A 20,135-nucleotide genomic window follows, 5' to 3' on the forward strand; every position below is an offset into this window, starting at 1 on the left:
AAAAATGAGGTCAGTGTTGATGGAGTCTGTTCTCAGGGCCCAAATAAGCCAGGAGGCCCACATGGCCTCTTTCTTAGCTTGAGCCCACCCGTAACTGGAGTTCTTTACTAATTTAAACTTAGCTGTTACTATTTCAAGTGGCTTTACATGCACTGCCAAATGGGGAAGAGACCTGAAGAAGCCCTGCTCTAGGGAGTTGCAGGCAGGGAAATTGTCTGACAGAAGATCTGGGGCCAAGTGCTGGGGGGTGGGTTAAAGCACTCCTTGGGTCCAGATCCTAATCTCGCTAAGGAAATCAGGCTCCCGGTTGGCTGGAGCCGGTATGTCGGACCTGGCTCCATTTTTAGTACCCTACCCGCCTCCATCCTCCATAGAGGAAGAGAGATGAGTTTTTCCAACATTTACTGGAAAGCTTGTTGCTGTAGCAGTGGTGAGGGTTCAAGGCAGAAAGGGGTGGAGCCAGGAGTGGCTTGCCTCTGCTTGCTGGCCACCTGAGATGCTAGGCACCTCACTGCGGTACTCTGGCCCAAGGGTCTTAGTTTTGTTTGTTGCCAACTACTTATATTAGTAAAAAAATAACCCCGCCTGCTTTTTGGCTTAGGCCTTATACTGAGCCTTGCTCTCCGGGGTTTCCTCACTGCCTCCACTTGAATCCATCTGTTGCTTCCTCCAGGCCTGGTCCCCAGCTCGTTTCCTCTCAGCTCTGACTTGAGTGTTCTTTTCAATCACTGTACACTCCCATCTAGCTCCCTGGCTTCTCCTCATCCAGTGTGCCTGCCCTCCTGAAGAAAGAGGCCACTTCAATATGTCACTGTAGTGACCGTTCATGAGACACTCCCTGACACTAGTATAGTGCTATTTTTCTCTGGTTTTTATCTCTTCACAACAACCCTAGGAAAGACGTGTAATTCACCTGACTTAGGAATGAGGAAACAAAGGCCTAGAGGGGATGCGCAGTCTGCCCAAAGTCACGTAGCTAGCAAGTGGCAGAGAGAGGGCTGGCACTTGGCCCTGTCTCACCTCAAAGCCTGTGCTCTTAATGCTATGATACGCTATTTTTAAAAAGCAACCTTTGGGGACTGGCCTGGTGCGCAGTGGTTAAGTTCACACGTTCTGCTCCGGCGGCCTGGGGTTCGCCGGTTCGGATCCCGGGTGCAGACATGGCACCGCTGGGCAAGCCATGCTGTGGCAGGCGTCCCACATATAAAGTAGAGGAAGATGGGCACGGATGTTAGCTCAGGGCCAGTCTTCCTCAGCAAAAAGAGGAGGATTGGCAGCAGATGTCAGCTCAGGGCTAATCTTCCTCAAAAAATAACAGCAACCTTTTGAATGTAAGTAACTGATGAAGCTAGGTGATGGTTACATGGAGGTTTATTACATTATTCTTTCTCTGAAAAAAGAAAGTAACGTTTTAAGACAGTGATATAAGAAATGCAGAAATTTTTTTTTTAAGATTGGCACCTGAGCTAACAACTGTTGCCAATCTTTGTTTTTTTTTTTTTCTTTCTGCTGTTTCTCCCCAAATCCCCCCAGTACATAGTTGTATATGTTTTAGTTGTGGGTCCTTCTAATTGTGGCACGTGGGACGCCGCCTCAATGTGGCCTGATGAGTGGTGCCATGTCCGCGCCCAGGATCCGAACCAGTGAAACCCTGGGCCGCCGTAGCGGAGCGCGAGAACTTAACCACTCAGCCACGGGGCCGGTCCCCAGAAATATTTTTTTTAAAAATTATAGGAGGTGCAAAATGTGAAAACTCATCATTCTTATTCCCACCCCCTAATCCCTAGAGGACTACAGGTGACAGTTTGGTGTTTTTGTCTTATATGTATTTTTGTATATGTACACATACTCATATTTACATATATTGTGCACGTGTGCAAGTTTTTCTTTAGAATTCCATTATGGATCAAACAGTATATGTGTTTAAAAATTTGAAAGTACTGCCTTCAACAAGGCTACATAAATTTTCACTCTCCAGTCTTGTGCTACATGAATTTGGAATATGCCAGAAATCTTTATTGGGAACAGGTGGGATATAAATAATGAATTAATTCTTTTTAAAAACAGCCCTCAGCCGGGAAGAGCAGTGACTTGTGTACTAGGGAAATTACTAGCTCTCAGTCCCGGGCTACAAGGCGTGCCTACAGTCCCAGCCCCGACTGGCTGATTTGATGCATGCCATCTTTAGGCAGACAGCAGGAAGGCAGACTGAACTTCCCAGTCTCTGCAGAAAAAAAGCCCTCTGATGTCTTGCTTACCTTGGCTGCACCAGCTCCAGGCCCCACCTGCCTGGCCTGATTTGAGGCAGACTGCCTGACTACTCTGGGACTGCCCTGGAAAACGGCCACTGTCACACTTCTTACAGGAAGGAAAACAACCAGCTGAAGGAGAGAGACTCGCAGACCACCAAGCTGGGGTGAAAGGGAGGCCAGCCTTTCTACTCTAGTCTTCCCGTGGCTAGCCCAGGGAAACCTTGGGGTTACTGTTTAATGCAGTAAATCTGTTTGCCTTTTTCATTCAAACAGTGTGTTAGTATATGTACTTTCAAAAAATATTTTTAAAAGACCCTTTTGATATACCTTGGGAAGATTTGGTGAGGAGAGGCAGAGGCCGATTAGAGGTTACAGCCCTAATTTTTCCTACTCCTTTTAAAAAAGGAATATCTATCTATCTATCTATATATCTTCTTCTTGTGTGTTTTCTATTCTCCTAAAGATACAGTTTTTCCTTTTAACCACAATTCAATAGGTAGTGACTAGAGAGAGTATAGGCCCCAATTCCCTTATATGACACTATTTATTTATTTATTTAAAAAATTTCTTTGGAGGAAGATTAGCCCTGAGCTAACTGCTGCCAATCCTCCTCTTTTTGCTGAGGAAGCCTGGCCCTGAGCTAACGTCCGTGCCCATCTTCCTCTACTTTATATGTGGGACGCCTACCACAGCATGGTGTGCCAAACAGTGCCATGTCCGCACCTGGGATCCTAATTGCTGAACCCTGGGCCGCCAAAGTGGAATGTGCGCACTTAACCGCTGCACCACCGGGCCAGCCCTATTTATTTCTTTTGAACTGAAAATAGTGATCAGGTTTGAGGTTGCTTTTAAATTTTAAGAGGACATAAGGCCATTTTGGCTTAGAGTCTGCCTTCCAGACACAGACACTGAGATATTTTCTTTTTGTATACAAACAGCCCATGGTCATATGCTTGTGATAAAATAGTACAGAAGTAGCTCTAAATGGGGTCAAAAGTGAATATATCCCCCTTTAGTCCCTTCCAATACCCTCCTCCCCAGAGGGAACCAAGGTTAACAATTTAGTGTATATCTAGACCTCTTCCTTTGCAGTTACAAGTACCCATCTATATAGTCATATACTTTTTATTTTAAAGAAATGGGATTCTGTGCCTTGTTTTTTCCCCTCACTTAATATATCTTTGAGATCACCCCATAACATTATGCATAGATGGATCTCATTCTTTTTAACAGCTGCATAACATGAGTGGAAAATTTACTGTAAGTTTTCAATGTTAAACAAATGGTCCTCTGGTAAACATCTTTGTGCGTTAATGTAGGCTAAATTCCTGGATGTGGAATTGCAGGTGAAAGAGTTAATACATTTGTTATCATCCCTAGAGAGACAAAAGCCGGCATCCAGGTAACTCTAGTCCTGGTGCTCTGAGAATAAACGTTCAAAGGGCAAATGAGCGTGGGAAGTGGTTGCATGCTAAGCCCTCCTCTTGGTAATTCACAATCAAGTAGCACATTAAAAGTTCTGGAGGGGGCATCCCCACGGCCGAGTGGTTCATTTTGCGTACTTGGCTTCGGCTGCCCAGGGTTTCACTGGTTCGGCTCCTGGGCCCGGACCTAGCCCCACTCATTAAGCCATGATGAAGCAGCATCCCACATTGCAGAGCCAGAAGGACCTGCAACTAGAATATACAACTATATACTGGGGGGCTTTGGGGAGAAGAAGAAGAAAAAGATTTGCAACAGATGTTAGCTCAGGTGCCAGTCTTTAAAAAAAATGTTCTGGAAATTCTTCAGTAACTACTCGCTGCTGAGTGGTTTAAAAAGAGTTGTTTGCAATGGGAAAGACTTCAATTCTTTGTACACATCTATTAAAATTTCCCTGAACAGTTTGGTAAGTGCCACCCGGTGGCAATCTCTCAAAGACAGGACAGCATTTAGATAAAACTTGGTCACATACTGTCCCACCAGGCTAGGCAGCTGGGGTGGAGTCGGGTTTGGATTTTGTCCAGGAACCAGGCTAGGCCTATCAGCCCCTCACATCTGGTGAGAGGGACTCACCAAGGCTTGTCATAAATCAAGTCTTGAGGCTGACGGTGGGGAGGTGGGTGGAGTTTCATTCTAGTCCAAGCCTTGCTGAGGGGTGACATCAGACCTAACAGACACACTTTCCATCAGTCAGGCTCAGGCCTCCAGCGCAGAAGAGTGTGGCTCAGAATCCCTAGAGACGGAGCCACTTGGGGTGTAAGAGGGCAGCCTGATCTCCCGGCCTCCCCACTCCAATTGGTGAAATCATGGTTAACTTCCAAGGCTCCGTGCAGATGTCACCCCTGTGAAGCCTCTGCCTGATCCCACAGACCACTCTTGTGTACTCCGGTAGTACTTTTGCTGTACGTGGTAGAGCAGTCAGCAATCTGGTTTGTCTTCTAGTTCATTCACACTGAGCTGGTCAAGAGGAAGGGGCACATAGTGAATTATGTACTTCACAGTCTTCCCCAACAAAGGGGGAGCTCCTCGATAGTGGGACTTTCCTTCACTCATTCATTCAATCATTATTGAGCGCTTACTCTGTGTCAGACATTAGCTGGACCGCCCGAATACTGTGATGCGTGAGGCAGACCCAATCCCTGCCCTCATTCATATTCTTACGTCCCCTGTAGCCTAGCCCGGTGTCTAGCCCAAAGCCTGGCACAGCAGGGTTTAGAAATGGGAATCTAAGTGGAAAGCTGCCTTTGCATAGCAAGCACTGTTTTACTCCATCTTCTATGCTACAGATTAAAAAACATTTTCTCAAGATGCCCCCTCGACAGTTTATATGACAGGAAGTCATTTGACCATAGGAAATATTTTTAAAACATTTGGGGCGATCTCCGGGCCTGACGGCGAGTCCGGGGCTCACCACCTGGCGGGTCACGGCGCGGCGGCCGCCGCAGGCCCCGCCCCCAGGTGCAGCCCGGCCCCGCCCCCGCTCTCCATAGTTACGGCGCTGCGGAGGCGGCGGCCATCTTGGCGGCGGCGCGATGAGCGGGTCGAACTCGAAGGCTGCGGCCGCGGGCTCGGTGGCGGGGTCCGGGGCGCTGGTGGCTGGCAAGGAGGAGAAGAAGAAGGCGGGCGGCGGCGTCCTGAACCGGCTCAAGGCGCGGCGGCAGGCGCCTCACCACGCCGACGCCGGCCTCGGGGCGGCGGTCACGGAGCAGGAGCTGCTGGCTCTGGACGCCATCCGGCCCGAGCACGTCCTGCGCCTCAGCCGGGTCACCGAGAGTGAGTGCCGGGCCGGCCGCGCCCTCCCCTCGCGCCGGGCCGCGGGCCCCTGGTAGCCTTCGCCGGAGCCTGGCGCTCGACCGGCCCGGGGGTCCACCTGGGCTCCCCTGCCGGCCAGGCCGCGCTGCCCACTGCCCCGCAGGATCTGGTCTGCGCGCCCCCTCGCCTAGACCTGCCTGGGAAGGGGTCCCCTGAGCTTGACTGCGTTCCCCGCGTCCCGCCTCGCCAGCTGGGCCTCGGGCCCGGCCGCTCCCCTCCTCAGCTGGACCTGCTTAGGTCGGGGCCCCCTGCAGCGTAACCCGATCCTCCTGAGCCGGCCCGGCCGCCGATCCCTAAGCCTGGAAGCCCCCAGCTCTCAGTCAAGTTCCTGCTCGGCCAGGCCCCCTCAACCTGTCTGCTTCCAGCTTCTGCGGCCTCTGCCAGCCCACCCTACCTGTTTTCTCCGCGTGCCCCTCCCCTCCTCCGGGCTCTGTCCAGCCTGCCTTGGCCCTCTACCCCTTTTGGTTTCAAGGGTCCCCCTTTTGTGTACAGGGGCCTCTTCCTTCCTCCAACACATTGCCGTGGCATTTCATGCAAATTTAAAACTGTGCCACATAAAATAAAGTACGTTAATAAAGTTTCAGTTTATGTGCAAAATCCAAAATGTGAATCCTGCTTTTGACACTTGTTCTAGTAAATTAAGAATTGTGTCAGGGTTTCCGAAATGCGTTTCTTGCATAAAATGCAACCATCCTGCACCTTTTCATTGACAGAAGGAAGGGTGGGAAGAAATATATTGCCCACTCCCTGTCCTGGTTCTCCTCGCTTCTTCTGTTCTCTTCCAAGCCAAGCCCTGACCTGATGCACTTTGTCTTGCTGTTTCCCCTCCAGCGTTTACAGTCACCTGGTCAGACCCTGCTTGCCCTGTCCTCCAGGCTTGTAACCCTGCAGCACCAGCGCTGGCTTGATGGATCTCAGGCTACCTCAGTCTTATCTGCTGAAACCATTTAGTAGGCAGCCCGGGGCTGCTCAGGTGTACCTCGGGGCTGGTGGCAGCTGCAGTGATTTGGGGATGGGAGTTTGGGGGGTGGGCCTTGGTCCAGCCTGTACGGAAGGAATTTCCCATCTCCTAAAATAGTTCTTCTTTGATTCTATATATTTTGATGTCTCCATTTTCCACCGCTGTTTGGGTTGGGACTGTCCTTTGCATGCCTGAGTACAGATTTAGAGGGTCTTGCTATTCAGTTTCATTGAAACATTGTGAAAAAGCTCCTTCTGTTCTGACCCACTTTTCATTTGGGGCCTCTGAAGGTACAGAAATGCTCATCACCTGACCTTTCTAACCTCATGCTTTCTCCTGATATCAGAGGGGAATCAGGCCGTTCTAACACCTGAGCCTAAGCAGCATCCTCGGTGGGCACTCGGGTCCTGTGTAGGAGCTTGGGATTGGTGCTATTGCTCAGACCCATCTCAGCAGCTTATTGGAGAAAGTCACAGGTCAGAGCCTGGTGACCTCTGGATTACTCTTCCTAGAGTCTGTCCCATTCAGCAAGTTATTAATTGAGTACCCTCTAAAGATGCAGAACCCATCTCAGCCTTTTGGGGAGTTGCAGAATAATTAGTAGCTCTCAAGTTTGCCATCTTACTGGAGAGACAGCTTGTAAAATATGAAACAGCTGACACAAGCAGGCAAGATAAGATAAAGTGCCAAAATGAGTTGTAGCAGAGATTCTTTCAGGAGTCAGGGTAGAAGAAGTCAGTGAAATTTTCTGTGATCAGTACTCTTTTGATTAGCTGTTCAGATTGTTGTAGGTTATACTTCACTTTGGCGTAATGCCCTCACCAGCAAATCTGTCCTACTGCCTGTGTAGGTATGTCCTGATTTTGTACAGGCCATGAGCTAAGAATGGTTTTTACATTTTTAAATGGTTGGGAAAAAGATCTTGTCACACAAGGTTATATACAACTCATATTTCAATGTCCAATAGTTTTATTGGAATACAACCACACTCATTCATTTGTATGTTGTCTGTGGCTGCTTTTGCTGTGACAGAGTGGAGTAGTTGTGACAGAGACTGTGTGACCACAAAGCCTAAATATGATCTGGCCCTTTACAGAAAAAGTTTGCAGATCTCTGCTTTGTGATATGACGAAACAAGCAAGCACTGTATTAGCCATTAGATCAGGATGAATGTTTTATTTTTTATGTTATTTATTTATTTATTTTCTTTGGTGAGGAAGATTGGCCCTGAGCTAACATCTGTGCCAATCTTTATTTTCTATGTGGGATGCTGCCACAGCATGGCTTGGTGAGCAGTGTGTAGGTCTGTTCCCAGATCCGAACCCGTGAACCCTGGGCCGCTGAAGCAGAGCGCACAAACTTAACCATTATACCACCAGGCCGGCCTCCAGGATAAATGTTTTAAAATGGATTTTTAAGAAAGTTCTGTCCTGTTGTGATATTCAAGTTGATAGATCATGAAAGGTTTATAGGCCATTTTTTAAGTGTTTCCAAAGAAATCACCTTTTACTATCTCTGTTTCTAAAAGTGTTATGATGATCTTTTGTCCAAACTAAGTCCATACTGTTTTTTTCTTTCTTGGATCCCCTAACTCTCTCCATACAACTTTTGCTTATAAAATAAGAGGAAGTTTTTGGATGTATTTTAAGTGGATTGTGTAAGGAAAAAAACCTGAGTTCACTTCAAAACTTGAGAAATAAAGAAATGGTAGTTTTGGAGGATTGCTATTTTTTTGGTTCAGTTTTATTGAGATATAATTGGCATACAGCACTGTATAAGTTAATATTCAGTGTGGCATATTTGAAAGCTGCTAAGAGAGTAAATCCTGAAACTTCTCATACCAAGAAAAAAAATTTATTTTTTGGTAATGAGTGTTAACTTATTACGGCAATCCTTATGCAATATATATATATATCAAATTATTGTACCGTACAGCTTAAAATTACACAGTGCTTGCTGAGCTTCACTTGAGCTAGAGGAGCAGCAAAGACTCATGTAGAGACCTTTCTGGCTGTCCCTCTGCTTCAAACAACTTGCACCTCCTATTACTAGCATTTATCGCCACAATCTGAGTTGGTCAAAAACAGAAGGAAGGGTACAAGATCTTCCCATTTATTCATTCAGCAGTTGTGCACTGAGACCTCACCCTGGGCCAGGTGCCCTGGTGGGCCTAAGTGCAGGGCTGAAAACCACTTCGTGGTCCCTGCCTGCCAAGAGCTCACAGTGTGGAGGGGAGATGGATAAAAGCATGACAGCAAAGACCCAAGAAATGAAAGAGCAAGTGCTGGAGTGAATCACAGCAGGGGGTTGTGAGGGAGAGTTGGGGGGGTCACTGGGTAGAAAGGTCTGAGAGGCCTCACTTGGGTGACATTTGCTGGAACCAGCATGACAAGAGGGAGCCAGCCGTGGACAAGTCTGGGAGCGATGTGTCAGGGAGAGGTCCCCACTGCTGCAGAGTCTCGCAGGCAGAAGTGAGTTTAGCCAGAGGAGGTCAAACAGGTGGCCAGTGTGCCTGGAGGGAGCCTGGGAAGGGAGAACAGGAGACGGAGGTGGATGCTAGGGCCAGGTCCCGCGGCCTGGTAGGCTGTGTCTGTTAACTTTTCCTCTTTGACTACGTTCCTCAAAAGCTTTGCATTTTAAAATTATAGATACTTAGTATCTCCCAATTTGTGTGAACCAGCAATTGAGTATGGCTCACCTAGGTGCCTCTGCTTCATGGTATGTCACAGCCTGGGACTGTGGCCTCAACTAGTCGCAACGGGGGTTGCGGGGGAGGGTTTGCTCCTAAGTTCACTTACTGCTTTCAGGATTCAGCTTGGTCTGAAAGCCTGAGTTTCTTTCTGTCTGTTGGCCTGGGCCCTTGGAGGGTTATTTAATGGCATTGGTCTCTCTCTCATTTTCAGATTATTTATGTAAACCTGAAGACAACGTCTACAGTATTGATTTCACCCGCTTCAAAATTCGAGATTTGGAGACAGGGACAGTGCTTTTTGAGATTGCCAAACCTTGTGTTTCAGGTAGGCCTTAATATTGTAGTGGTCACTTGACAGTTGGAACAAAAAGTCTTTGACACTTGAATTGTTGTGTGCTGTTGCATCCTGTGTCATGGACTCCAGCATGTCCTGCTTTCATGACCTCCTCCCGGAGCCTGGCCTGCAGCCTGATTTGAGGCTGTGTTGCAAGGCTGACGTTTGTTGAGTGTCTCCTCTGTGCTGGTCACTGTGTTCTACATCTTTCTATTTACATAGGCTCATGTAATCCTCACACCTCTGTGAGGAGTCATCCCCATTTTACAGAGAAGGAAACTGAGGCCCAGAATTTCCAAGTAACTTTCCTAAGGTCCTGTGCTCTTTCGTCTTACCATATTGCCTCCAGTTAGGAAAGGAATCCTTGAAACTGAACTCTACTGAAGAAAGCTCACCTGAGCCTTGAGTCCTGGGAACTCTCTGGGAGGATGATACTGAGGATTCCAGTCCAGACTATGAGGCACTTTCACCTGTCGTCTCACTCTCCTTTAAACAGTGTCCCATATTTCCCAGTAAGTCCTAGTTTGGATTTTAATCTGCACCATTTTCTGGATGAACAGAAAGTGCAGACCTCTGAACTCATCTCCTTGGGATTCCTTAAATTAGCCTTGAATAGACATTTCCTGTGCTTGTGATGCAGTTCGAGGGTGATTCATTTCTGGCTAGGGGACCACACATAAGTCTTTGGAGCACATCATGGAGATTTAGCACCCCCTGGAGTTAGTTATTGGAACACCAGCACAGATAACCCTCGGAGTGTCAGCCGAGGTCTGTATTAATAACACTTTTGGCAAAGTTTTCTTGTCTGATTTGCTACTTAGAAAGAGTATGTAAATTTGATAAGGCAGGTATTAGTATCCCAAGTAAGTTGAAAGACTTTCCTGAGAAAGTCTTAGCTCAGGTTAATTGCCCAGCCAAAGCTAGAGCCCTGGTCTCCTCACCCCACCCAGTATTCTTTGTTTTGGTGAGGAAGATTGTCCCTGAGCTAACATCTGTGCCAGTCTTCCTCTGTATTTTTGTATGTGGGGCACTGCCACAGCTTGGCTTGATGAGCAGTGTGTAAGCCCGTGCCCAGGATCTGGACCTGAGAACCCTGGGCCACCAAAGTAGAGCGCACAAATGTAACCACTACACCACCGGGGTGGACCCCCACCCGGTATTCTTTTGTTTTTGTTTTGTTTTGGGTTTTTTTGAGGAAGATTAGCCCTGCGCTAACATCCGTGCCCATCTTCCTCTACTTTATATGTGGGACGCCTACCACAGCATGGTTGCCAAGTGGTGCTGTATCTGCACCTGGGATCTGAACTGGCAAACCCCAGGCTGCCAAAGTGGAATGTGCACGCTTAACCGCTGCGCCACCGGGCTGGCTCCCCCACCTGGTATTCTTTATGCTACAATAACCTGGTATTGAGCAAGGTGTCTAAAGGCTCAAGCTTGTGGGTACTTAGCTTGTATTGGGAGGGTCAGGGTCAGCTAGCTTCCTGGGTCTGTGGTGTTCTCATCCCTAAGTACATGTCCCAATACTTAGGATGTTTCGAGGACCCCAGGGCTACTTCAGGTGTGTGGATTTGGATTAGACTGGGCCCAGAGTTGTCTTTTCAGTACAAACCTGAACTGTCTCAAGAAGGTCAGCTGCAGATCCTGTAAAAATACCTTGATTTTCAACTTCTCCAGTCTTTACCTTTAAGGATCTTGTTTCACTTAGAATGTGCTCGCACTGAATCGGTCCCCTCCTGTAGCATTTTGATGAGTTCAAATCTGTGAGAAGATTTGCTCAGTCTCTCTGAATCCATTGTTGGAGCCGGTGCTTTAGAGCCTCTGGCTCTGAGCTCCAACTCAATGTGGTTGCCCAGTGTTCTTGGGCTTGTCACAGGCAGAGATGTTTGATGCTGACAAGGGCTTATGTTGCATCCACATTCAGCCTAGACCTAGAAAAAATATTCCTGTTGAACACTGGATAGCTACTAGAGGGAACTAACTTCTTGTTCACATTAGAATGGTTCTCTGATTCATTTTACAAATCTTTCGTCTCCTGGGATCAGGAATGGACTAGACCAGAGACCCTCATTAACCTTATAGATGCTCGTTCAGGTCCCACACATTGTTTCATTGCACATCTGCTTCACCTTTTCCCAGGTGCTCAGAGTGTTGGGCCTGATATTGCCTGGAATAGGTATTAGTCCAAAGCAGTTTAGTACCCCAAAGCTGTAGGTCAGTGACTTCCATTTAAATAACAAAATTATTTCTAGGGGTTTGTATTTGCTGCCTGTCAGAAACTTTTGCATTCTTCGAAGGTGCCTTTTGACTAGTTTCAAGTTTTGTAATCTCATTCTTTTGGTTAGTGGCTAGTATGTCAACTTAGTCAACAGAAGAGCTAGTCTGTATAATATAGACCATGTCAGGGGCCTGGTACCCAGCTTATGTTTCAGGCTTCACCCTTAGGATACAGCCCCCAAGCACCCAAATTATATAAAATGCAAATAGTGTTTAAGAACAGGCTTCAAGTCAGATGGACCTGGATTCAGATCCCTGCTCCCTCTGTTTACTATTTGGGGGACTTTGGACATGTTATTAAACCTCTCTGAACTTGAGCTTCCTGAGCTGTAAAATGGAGACAATTAGAATGCCTCACAGGGTTGTTGTAAGGACTATATGCAGTGTTTAGCACAGGGCCTGGCATAGAGCAAGTGCACAGTCAATATTGGCCATCCTCCTGTTGGTGTTGGTACTGTTAATTGATTGTGCTGTTTGGACTGGTGGTGCAAAGATGGGGCACCAGGATTCTATGTGCTCTTTCAGACCAAGAGGAGGAGGAGGAGGAGGAAGGTGGAGATGTGGATATCAGTGCAGGACGTTTCGTCCGTTATCAGTTCACACCAGCATTTCTCCGCCTCCGGACAGTTGGGGCTACGTGAGTACCAGTATTTCCTGAGGGGAGAACATTCTGCTTGTTCACAGAGAATGTTCTCGGTTGGGTTTTGGGTTGGCTTTAGAGGAGGGAGGAGGCAAAGTCAGGCTCACAGAGATTTATTTTGCAGAGTGGAATTCACAGTGGGAGACAAACCTGTGTCAAACTTCCGGATGATCGAACGGCACTATTTCCGGGAACGCTTGCTGAAAAACTTTGACTTTGATTTCGGCTTCTGCATCCCCAGCAGTAGGAACACTTGTGAACATATCTATGAGTTTCCCCAGCTTTCTGAGGATGTCAGTATGTATCCCTTGACTTTACAGCATTCTAGATTCTCAGGGCTAGAAGGAACAAACCTTGAAATCCATCTGGTCCAATGCCCTTGTTTTGCAGAGGAGGGAAATAGTGACGTGGCACATATCTAGTCATTTGACCCCAGGCTTCTCATTTCCTATTGTTCCTGTCTAAAGTTTCAAACTCTGACTCTGCCTGTCTGGGAGCATCAAAGGTTTTAATAATACAAGCCATCCTTTTTAGATGGCTGCGGTGGGAAAGGGAGTGACCGAGGGAGAGGAGAGGAGGCCCATGACAATCCCTGGGTTTCCAGTTCCATAAAGCACCTCGCTTATCCACTGTCAGTCATGGTTTTCCACTGTGTTCTAGTCATTGGCACTCTTTGTTAGCCCTTCACTTTTCCCTAATCAAAGCTAGGTGTGCAGTTTTGGGCTAAATAGAATCATAGGTCTGAGGACCTCCTCTTTGTCATTCTCTGCAAGCAGAATGTTGATTAGGTAAACCATTAGGATAGATCCAGCAGGAAATATTAGGAGCTGTCACAGGTTTTGGAGCAGAAGGAGTGACATGATGGATGCAGTGTTTTGGGAAGAGTAATCCTGTAGTTGTATGGAGGAAGAACTGGGGAAGGCATCAGAGGGAGAAGGCTAGGCAAGGGAAAAGATGGACTTAATTAGAAAGAACGGGCTTGATCAGTTTCTATGACTTTGGTCTAGCTATCCCAGGTTAGCATCCTCTGTTGGTAATTAGGGAAAATTGCTCAAGAACAATGAGGATGTGAGTGGGATTATGTGACTAGCGATGGAGTTTAGTTGGGTGGTGGGGAACACTGACTAGTTTTCTTGGAATCCCAGTTTCTTAAAGTTGTCATGTTCTGAAGACCAGATATTCTTTACTTGTGTGGCAGTGCTGCTCCTGGGTAAAATGAGGATTGCTGAGATGTGGGGCAGGATGTTTATGACAGCATCTGATCCTGGTTTGAACCCCGCTCCACAAGCTGGGCTGGAATACGTAAAGATTATGTATAGCATTTCAAGTTTTTACCCAAGGCAATATAACTTTTATTCATGGAACCAAATAAGCAAAAAGAGCATGGAGGTCGGTATTCTGGCTATAAACCAAATAACTTTGGCCTTGGTGGGTTCAAACAACTGTAAACAATTTCACCTTGTGAGAACTGTGGTGAACAATAGCATTTCCTCCTGAGAACTCAAAATAGCATGTGATCACTCACTCAGAACGGATCAGAGGTAGTGACTTCATTATCCTTTTTTTTTAAAGATTGGCACCCGAGCTAACAACTGTTGCCAATCTTCTTTTTTTTTTTCTTTCTGCTTTTTCTCCCCAAATCCCCCCAGTACATAGTTGTATATTTTAGTTGTGGGTCCTTCTAGTTGTGGCATGTGGGACACCGTCTCAGCGTGGCCTGATGAGTGGTGCCATGTCCACGCCCAGGATCTGAACCAGCATAACCCTGGGCCGCCAAAGCGGAGCGTGCGAACTTAACCACTTGGCCACCCATGGAGGACTGGCCTGCAGGACTTCATTATCTTGACTCGAGTATGGGTAAAGCAGTCTGGGCAGTTCCCTGAACAAACAGAAGGTTTAAATCTGGATCCCAAGATAGGGAGACCTTCTGCTGGATCATTTACAAGTTAATAACCTGAGCCATCTCTAGAGAAGTCTTCTTGCCATTTGTCCCCCTGCACTCCTGCACACCTAGGATTCCTTTGGTTGTCATGCGTGCCCATGGGAAGTGGCAGAGTGAGGCACAGCTTTCTGAATTTGGACCAGAATGTCTAGAGGTGGGGAGCAGACCAGAAGCACAGAGTAAATAAGCCGTTGAGGTCCATGTTGGCAAAAGGTAAGTAAACACATTTCCCTGGGTACTGACTAAGAATCCAGGCTGGAGATGACCGAGGAGGACCATGTCAAGAGAGTCGATTGCATCCTTACGTTGAAGTGGATATCATGTTCAGTTAGGGGGCCTCTGTGGTCTCCAGTTCTCCCCAGCTCTCAAGGGCTGGCTCTCTCTGTTCTGACCTCATTATTCTGGGATAGTGTACTCATGTTCTCTGGCAGAGCTGGCTTATGAATTTTAGAGGGGGTACTAAGTTTGTTCCCACCTAGCCCATGTGGCAGGCTCACACATAAATCTTTGCTTTTTTCTGTCCCCTGACTTGCAGTTCGTTTGATGATTGAAAATCCCTATGAGACCCGTTCTGACAGCTTCTACTTTGTTGACAACAAGCTGATAATGCACAACAAGGCTGATTATGCCTATAATGGAGGCCAGTAACTGCTGCAGGAGTGGACAAGGGAGGTGCTTTGCTGCGGCCCAGGGTCCTGGCACACGGAGATGGTTGAAGCTGCAGTTTGTCAACACGCATCTGGAACCTGGCCCCAGGAAGCCAAGGCTGGGGTGGCAGTTTCCTGTGCTCCAAGAGAGGTGCCAAGCAGTACTGTGTTTTCTTCCCTAGTATTTTTTCTTCTCTTTTTTTCCCTGCCCTTTATGTCACAGAGGTACTACAGTAAAGTCAAAGATTAAGATAAGGCTCCTGGAATCAAGATATAAGAGAAAGTTTATTTTCATGTAGTCATAGCTCCCTACTAGTTGTCCTGACAAGTCTGGGTCTCTCCAGGCACTTCTGTGCCCATGTGAGGAGGCTCTGGTGGGCCTCCCTGCAGGTTAGCAGCTCTTCTGTAGGTTCCTGGGTGCTGTGGGAAGCTGAAACGTAGGCCTCTTCCAGGCATCTCCTCTCACTTCTGGGGTGGTGTCAGCACAGTCTGACCTCAGCCTGTGCATAGTCCTGAACCAACTGGAAAGAAACTTGAAAGCAGGGGGAAGGAAGAGGTGGTGCCAAGAGTTGAGGCACTAGGGGTGGGTAAGGCTGCCAAACGGAAAGATTCATTTTATGAGGAGGCCTGCTTATCTGTCTGACTTGCAGGATCCTCAGCCAGCAAGGGTTTCAGCCTGGGGATACAGCAAGGTTTCAGCCTGGGAGTGCCTTCCTGTTCTCATTTTGGAACGAAGATGAGCTTGCTCTGCTTCTCCTGGCTCCTGACTTTTGAGTATCTCCTGAAACAGAATGTGTCTGTTTTGCTCTTGGAACAGTAATATATCTCGAGGCCAGAGCAGGCCTTACTGTGTTTTGTTTTTTATTTCTAGGCTTCTTTCTGGGAGGCTTCATAAAATGTCAGTGGTGCTCCCAGTGTATGTGACGTGCAGTTAGACTTCTGATAGTGTTAATCAGGCTCCCGGGGCTAATCTGGCTCGTGTTGGAGCAGAGTATAGTTACACACCAGCAGCTCATTTAAAGGAGGGATTTGGTTTTCTCTACACAGCAGAGCCTGGAGGATTGGCTTTTGATGGGGATTTGCCTCTGAAACTCTTTGTAGATTTCTTATTTAGGAGGATTTTCAGTAGTATCTGGAACCATCCTGGCAGGTCAGACCTAAGTAACACATAACTCATCCTTCAAACTGCTAGTTGGAATGGTGCCGGCTGTTTGGAAAGGCTGAGATAGGCTGCGATGGCCTGTTGGAGAGATGTGTTCTTAAAAGAGCGTCTTCGCACATCCTGTGGGCTACTTTTGTCCTGGGGCCCTTACTGGATGGACTCTTGCTGCCTCAGCTCCCTGTGGTTGTCTGACTGTGTGGGTGGCTCTAGATGCTCAGCCTAACCTCTCTAAGATGGTTGCTGCGGCCAGGATTTAGCACTGATAGGAAGGAGGCTATAGGAGGAGCCTAGCTATGTGGTAATAGTCACAGTGAGGCATCACAGTAACTGTGACAGGAGAGCTGTCTCCCAAGGTGCTTGGGAGAAAGGCCACGTGGGGCCAGGGAAAGAAGGGCCAGCACTTTGCTGCAGAAGTCCCTGTGCATGCACTGACCAGTGTTGCTCCCTGCTGGATTCTAGAGCGTGAGTGGCCTTGAACCTTGGCTTAGTGCTTTGTGCCAGGCCAGGGTCTGGATTGTGTCAGATGCTGGCAGCTTTCTCACTGAGAAAGCCCTAGGTTATCCCTGTCTGCTGGTGCTGGATCCAACCACTGAGGGAGGGAAGAGACCGTGCACCTTGCACAATGGGTTACACATCACCAGACAGGCTGAATCTCAGAACTGGAGTTGACTACAAATCCAGGTGCCTTAAGTGTGGCTCTGTCCCATATGCTGCTGGGGAAAGCTGCATTGCCCTCATTCCCTCCTCATCTGTGGACAGACATCAGCACTGCCTCCTTACCCTCTGTTTCTCATTGCAGCTCCTCTAACATGTTTGTGTGTTCCTGTCAAGCTTCAGAGTAACCCCTTCTCTGTGACAGAAGCCCAGTCAGGAGAGTTTATATTATTTGATATTGAATTATTATCTAGGATGTGGTTTCTGGAGCCCAGAGCTCTGCTTAATAGAGTGTGTCTTAGAAATGTGCCCTGGGGCAGACCGCCTCTTGAGGACCAGTGGGCTCTCATCTGCAGTGGTAGCTTTTGCTAGGAGGACCAGGAGGCCAGAGGGGGTAGGCACTCTGGCTTGAATAGTGCTGTATTCTGTTCCCCATTAGCTTGCCTTAGTCTCACCGGAGACCATTTTGAGGCCAAGTGCACAATCTGTGCCCAGCAGGACAGGGATTTACCATCTTCTGAAGGTCTGGTGTTCTGTATCTGGGACTCTGGATTCTTGTGTCTAGCTACTCAGGAAATCTTGAGAAGCATTTATGACTCTGGGGTGTTAACCAGGGTGAGTTTGAAATTCAGACTTTTGTACCTGACTTGAGAGAATTGGCAGTCATACTTTCTCTGAAAGTAGCTGAACCACTCAGAAGTTGAATCAGGAGGCCATGTTATTAAGGTGTCTGGACTGTTGGGAGCTCTTATCTTGTGAGTGATATAGTGGGAGGAACGAAACTACCTGCATGGGGAGACCATGCCTCGTTCAGAGCTGGCATCTGAGAGGTAGCTCCTGGAGGAAACACATTCCAGCAGACTGGCAGGCCCATCTGGTGCCCTGGGGCCTGCTGCCTGCACCCCTACCTTTCCTCTTTTGTTCCTTTCCCTCTGCCTTGGAATCTCTTGGGAGAGAGCCTCTCTTTTCCTGTGAAGCCTTTGGGCTAAGATGCCCTTCCACCTTCTCCAAATAAGATCCTGGTTTATTTCATTCTGTGTTCTGAAGAGTAAACAGAGGAAATAAAACTAAAAGTAGTTCTTGGCTAAGTGGGCTGTCTACTCGTTATGTGTTAGCTCAGAGCTATCTGCAGAGAAAGCAGTTTTCAAGGGCCTGTAGGACTTCCTGAAGACACCTACAGTCTTTGGGCCATCTGATTCTCAAATGGGGCAGTGATTGGGGATGTTGGGGCTAACCATAGACTGGAGAGTCTTGAGATGGCAGTGACTGGGGAATCTTCAACTTATTTTTTCAGTTGAAGTGGAACTCATTTCTGGAAGGGATTTAAGAGGCTGTGTCTAATGTACAAATTGGGTGAGTCTTGGCTTAGTGTGTACTGCCAGCCCTGGTCGGCTCCCCGGGTACTCTTTTTTTCTCTGTAAAGTCACTTTCTTCTGGTGGCCGTTGTCACCATGACATCAGTGAGGATTGGAGAATGGGGACAGTCGTTCTAAAAATCACAGCACAGGCTTCTAGCCAGCGCACGAGGCTTCCTGATGCAGAGGGTGCTGCTGTCCCCGGGGTAGGAGGCCGTTGTTGGTCATGTTACTCATATTCCAAGTTACAGAACGTCGCAGCCACAAGAAGGCTCTGGTGGAGGTGGATTTACCCCTCGTTTTACAAAGGATCGTGTAAAATCATTGAAGTTGTGAAAGTCTATTTTTTCCTGTAAATCTATTTTTCACAGAGTATAAGAAATATCAATGACCTGATCTTTCCTTCCACTTCTTTCCCCTTCACCTAAGATCCATTCCAGTTTGTATTGTCTTTGTGTCCAAAGTAAACTAGGTGACTTATTTGTATAAAATGTTATTTTGCCACAAGAGACAGTAATAAAAGAAAGATTTTCGCAGTACGTGTACCCTCTCTTGTCTCCTGACTGGGCCCTTTGCATTGGTGGGGGGAACAGGTGTGGGGTGGGGGTGGGCACCGAGTTTCTTTGTGTGGCCTTTCTGTAAGTGGTTAATGAGTACAGCTGGTTTATGGGGTGAGTGGGGACCAGTATTGGGCTTTAGGTTTAATATTTTTGCTTTATGTTGCTGGAGGGCTTTCAGAACTAAACATTTATACACATATTTTAACATTAGGTTTATTGAGGGGTACTTTACAGTAAGATTCACCTTCTTTAAGAGTACAGCTTGATGAGTTTTGACAAATGTATACAGTCTTATAACCCCATCACAGTCCTGGTACAGGGTGTTCACATCACCTCAAAAAGCTCCCTCAAGGTCTTGGTGTTTACGGCCAGTTCCCGCCCTCCCCCCGCCCCTTTCAACCATTGTCTGATTTGTCTCTACTAGAGAACTTACATACCTTTAATATAAAACGTACATCCATGTTTAAGGTGACAAACAGTACAGTTTTAAAATGTCTGGTTTAGATGTTCTGTGGCACCTGAAGCAATGAGTGGCCTCTGCCCACAAACACCACTCACTTATTTCCCCCTCTCTCCTGCTTTTTCCTTTTTCCTTCCACCCAGGGCTGGTGCCCAGGTGAGGTGGTGGAAAGGTGAGGAAGACCTCAGAGCATTTGCCAACAACAGTCATTCCTTTGGCTTTAAAGTACTGTGGATTTAGAGGCTTTCTTTTAAATGTATTTCTTTCTAAATGGAAGGTAACATATTAAGGACTTTGCTGCATCTTTTGATTGATGTCCGGGAGGCAGAGCAAAGTCTTGGAGGAAGCAGAATTTTTGGCATGTGAGTCAGTGCTGGGGACAGATGCCTGGCTGAGTTATGGGGGGAGAAAGGCAGCTGGAGGGATGTGTGGGGGCCTGGGAGGGTGTGGCTGGTGCCCAGGAGCCTGTGGAAGGCTGGCTCACACTTGTGCTAAGGGACGCCCCTTGTCAGGTGGATGAAATCGCCATAGCTGCCTGGGCAGGGTGTAAGTGCCCTGACGAGGACACTGATGACCAAATGCCTCCCTGCTCCCAAGGAAGCTCTGCCCCACTATTGGGAGTGACACACACGGGACTACAGTGCAACAGGGAAGTAGCAGCGCCACCTCGCCTTCACAACCTCGGGGGAAGGAAATCTTCCCAGGCAGCCCAGTTCCCTGCGCCTAAATACTGAGCACTAGAGCCAGACAAAACCCTTTGCTCCTCCTGGAGCTCGCAGACTAGTGTAGCCTCATTAAGTGCCACGAATAAATAAAACAATGGGATGTAGAGTGTGTCGGGAGAAACACCGGCCTCCCGCGGTCAGGGCAGGCCTCGTGAGACCCGAGTGAAGGGAAGGAGCATTCGG

At 47.7% G+C, this 20,135-nt stretch overlaps 1 protein-coding gene across 2 annotated transcripts; it reads left to right on the forward strand.

Moving 5' to 3' along the window:
* The first annotated feature begins 5,212 nt into the window (after positions 1–5,212).
* Positions 5,213–18,746, forward strand: UNC119B (unc-119 lipid binding chaperone B). 2 transcript variants are annotated; one of them, XR_006531523.2, is made up of 6 exons: positions 5,223–5,507; positions 9,411–9,524; positions 12,333–12,444; positions 12,572–12,744; positions 14,925–15,187; positions 15,687–18,746. XR_006531523.2 is itself a non-coding variant. In XM_014862468.3 (5 exons), exons 1-5 carry the CDS (start codon positions 5,267–5,269, stop codon positions 15,035–15,037), a joined length of 753 nt encoding a protein of 250 aa, XP_014717954.1. In that variant the 5' UTR covers positions 5,213–5,266; the 3' UTR covers positions 15,038–18,746. The 2 variants fall into 2 exon arrangements, 1 of the variants encoding a protein (XP_014717954.1); XM_014862468.3 differs by having other exon boundaries at positions 5,213–5,507; positions 14,925–18,746.
* The last annotated feature ends 1,389 nt before the right edge of the window (positions 18,747–20,135 follow it).

Source organism: Equus asinus, chromosome 8 (genome assembly GCF_041296235.1).
Source record: "Equus asinus isolate D_3611 breed Donkey chromosome 8, EquAss-T2T_v2, whole genome shotgun sequence".
NCBI lineage: Eukaryota > Metazoa > Chordata > Mammalia > Perissodactyla > Equidae > Equus > Equus asinus.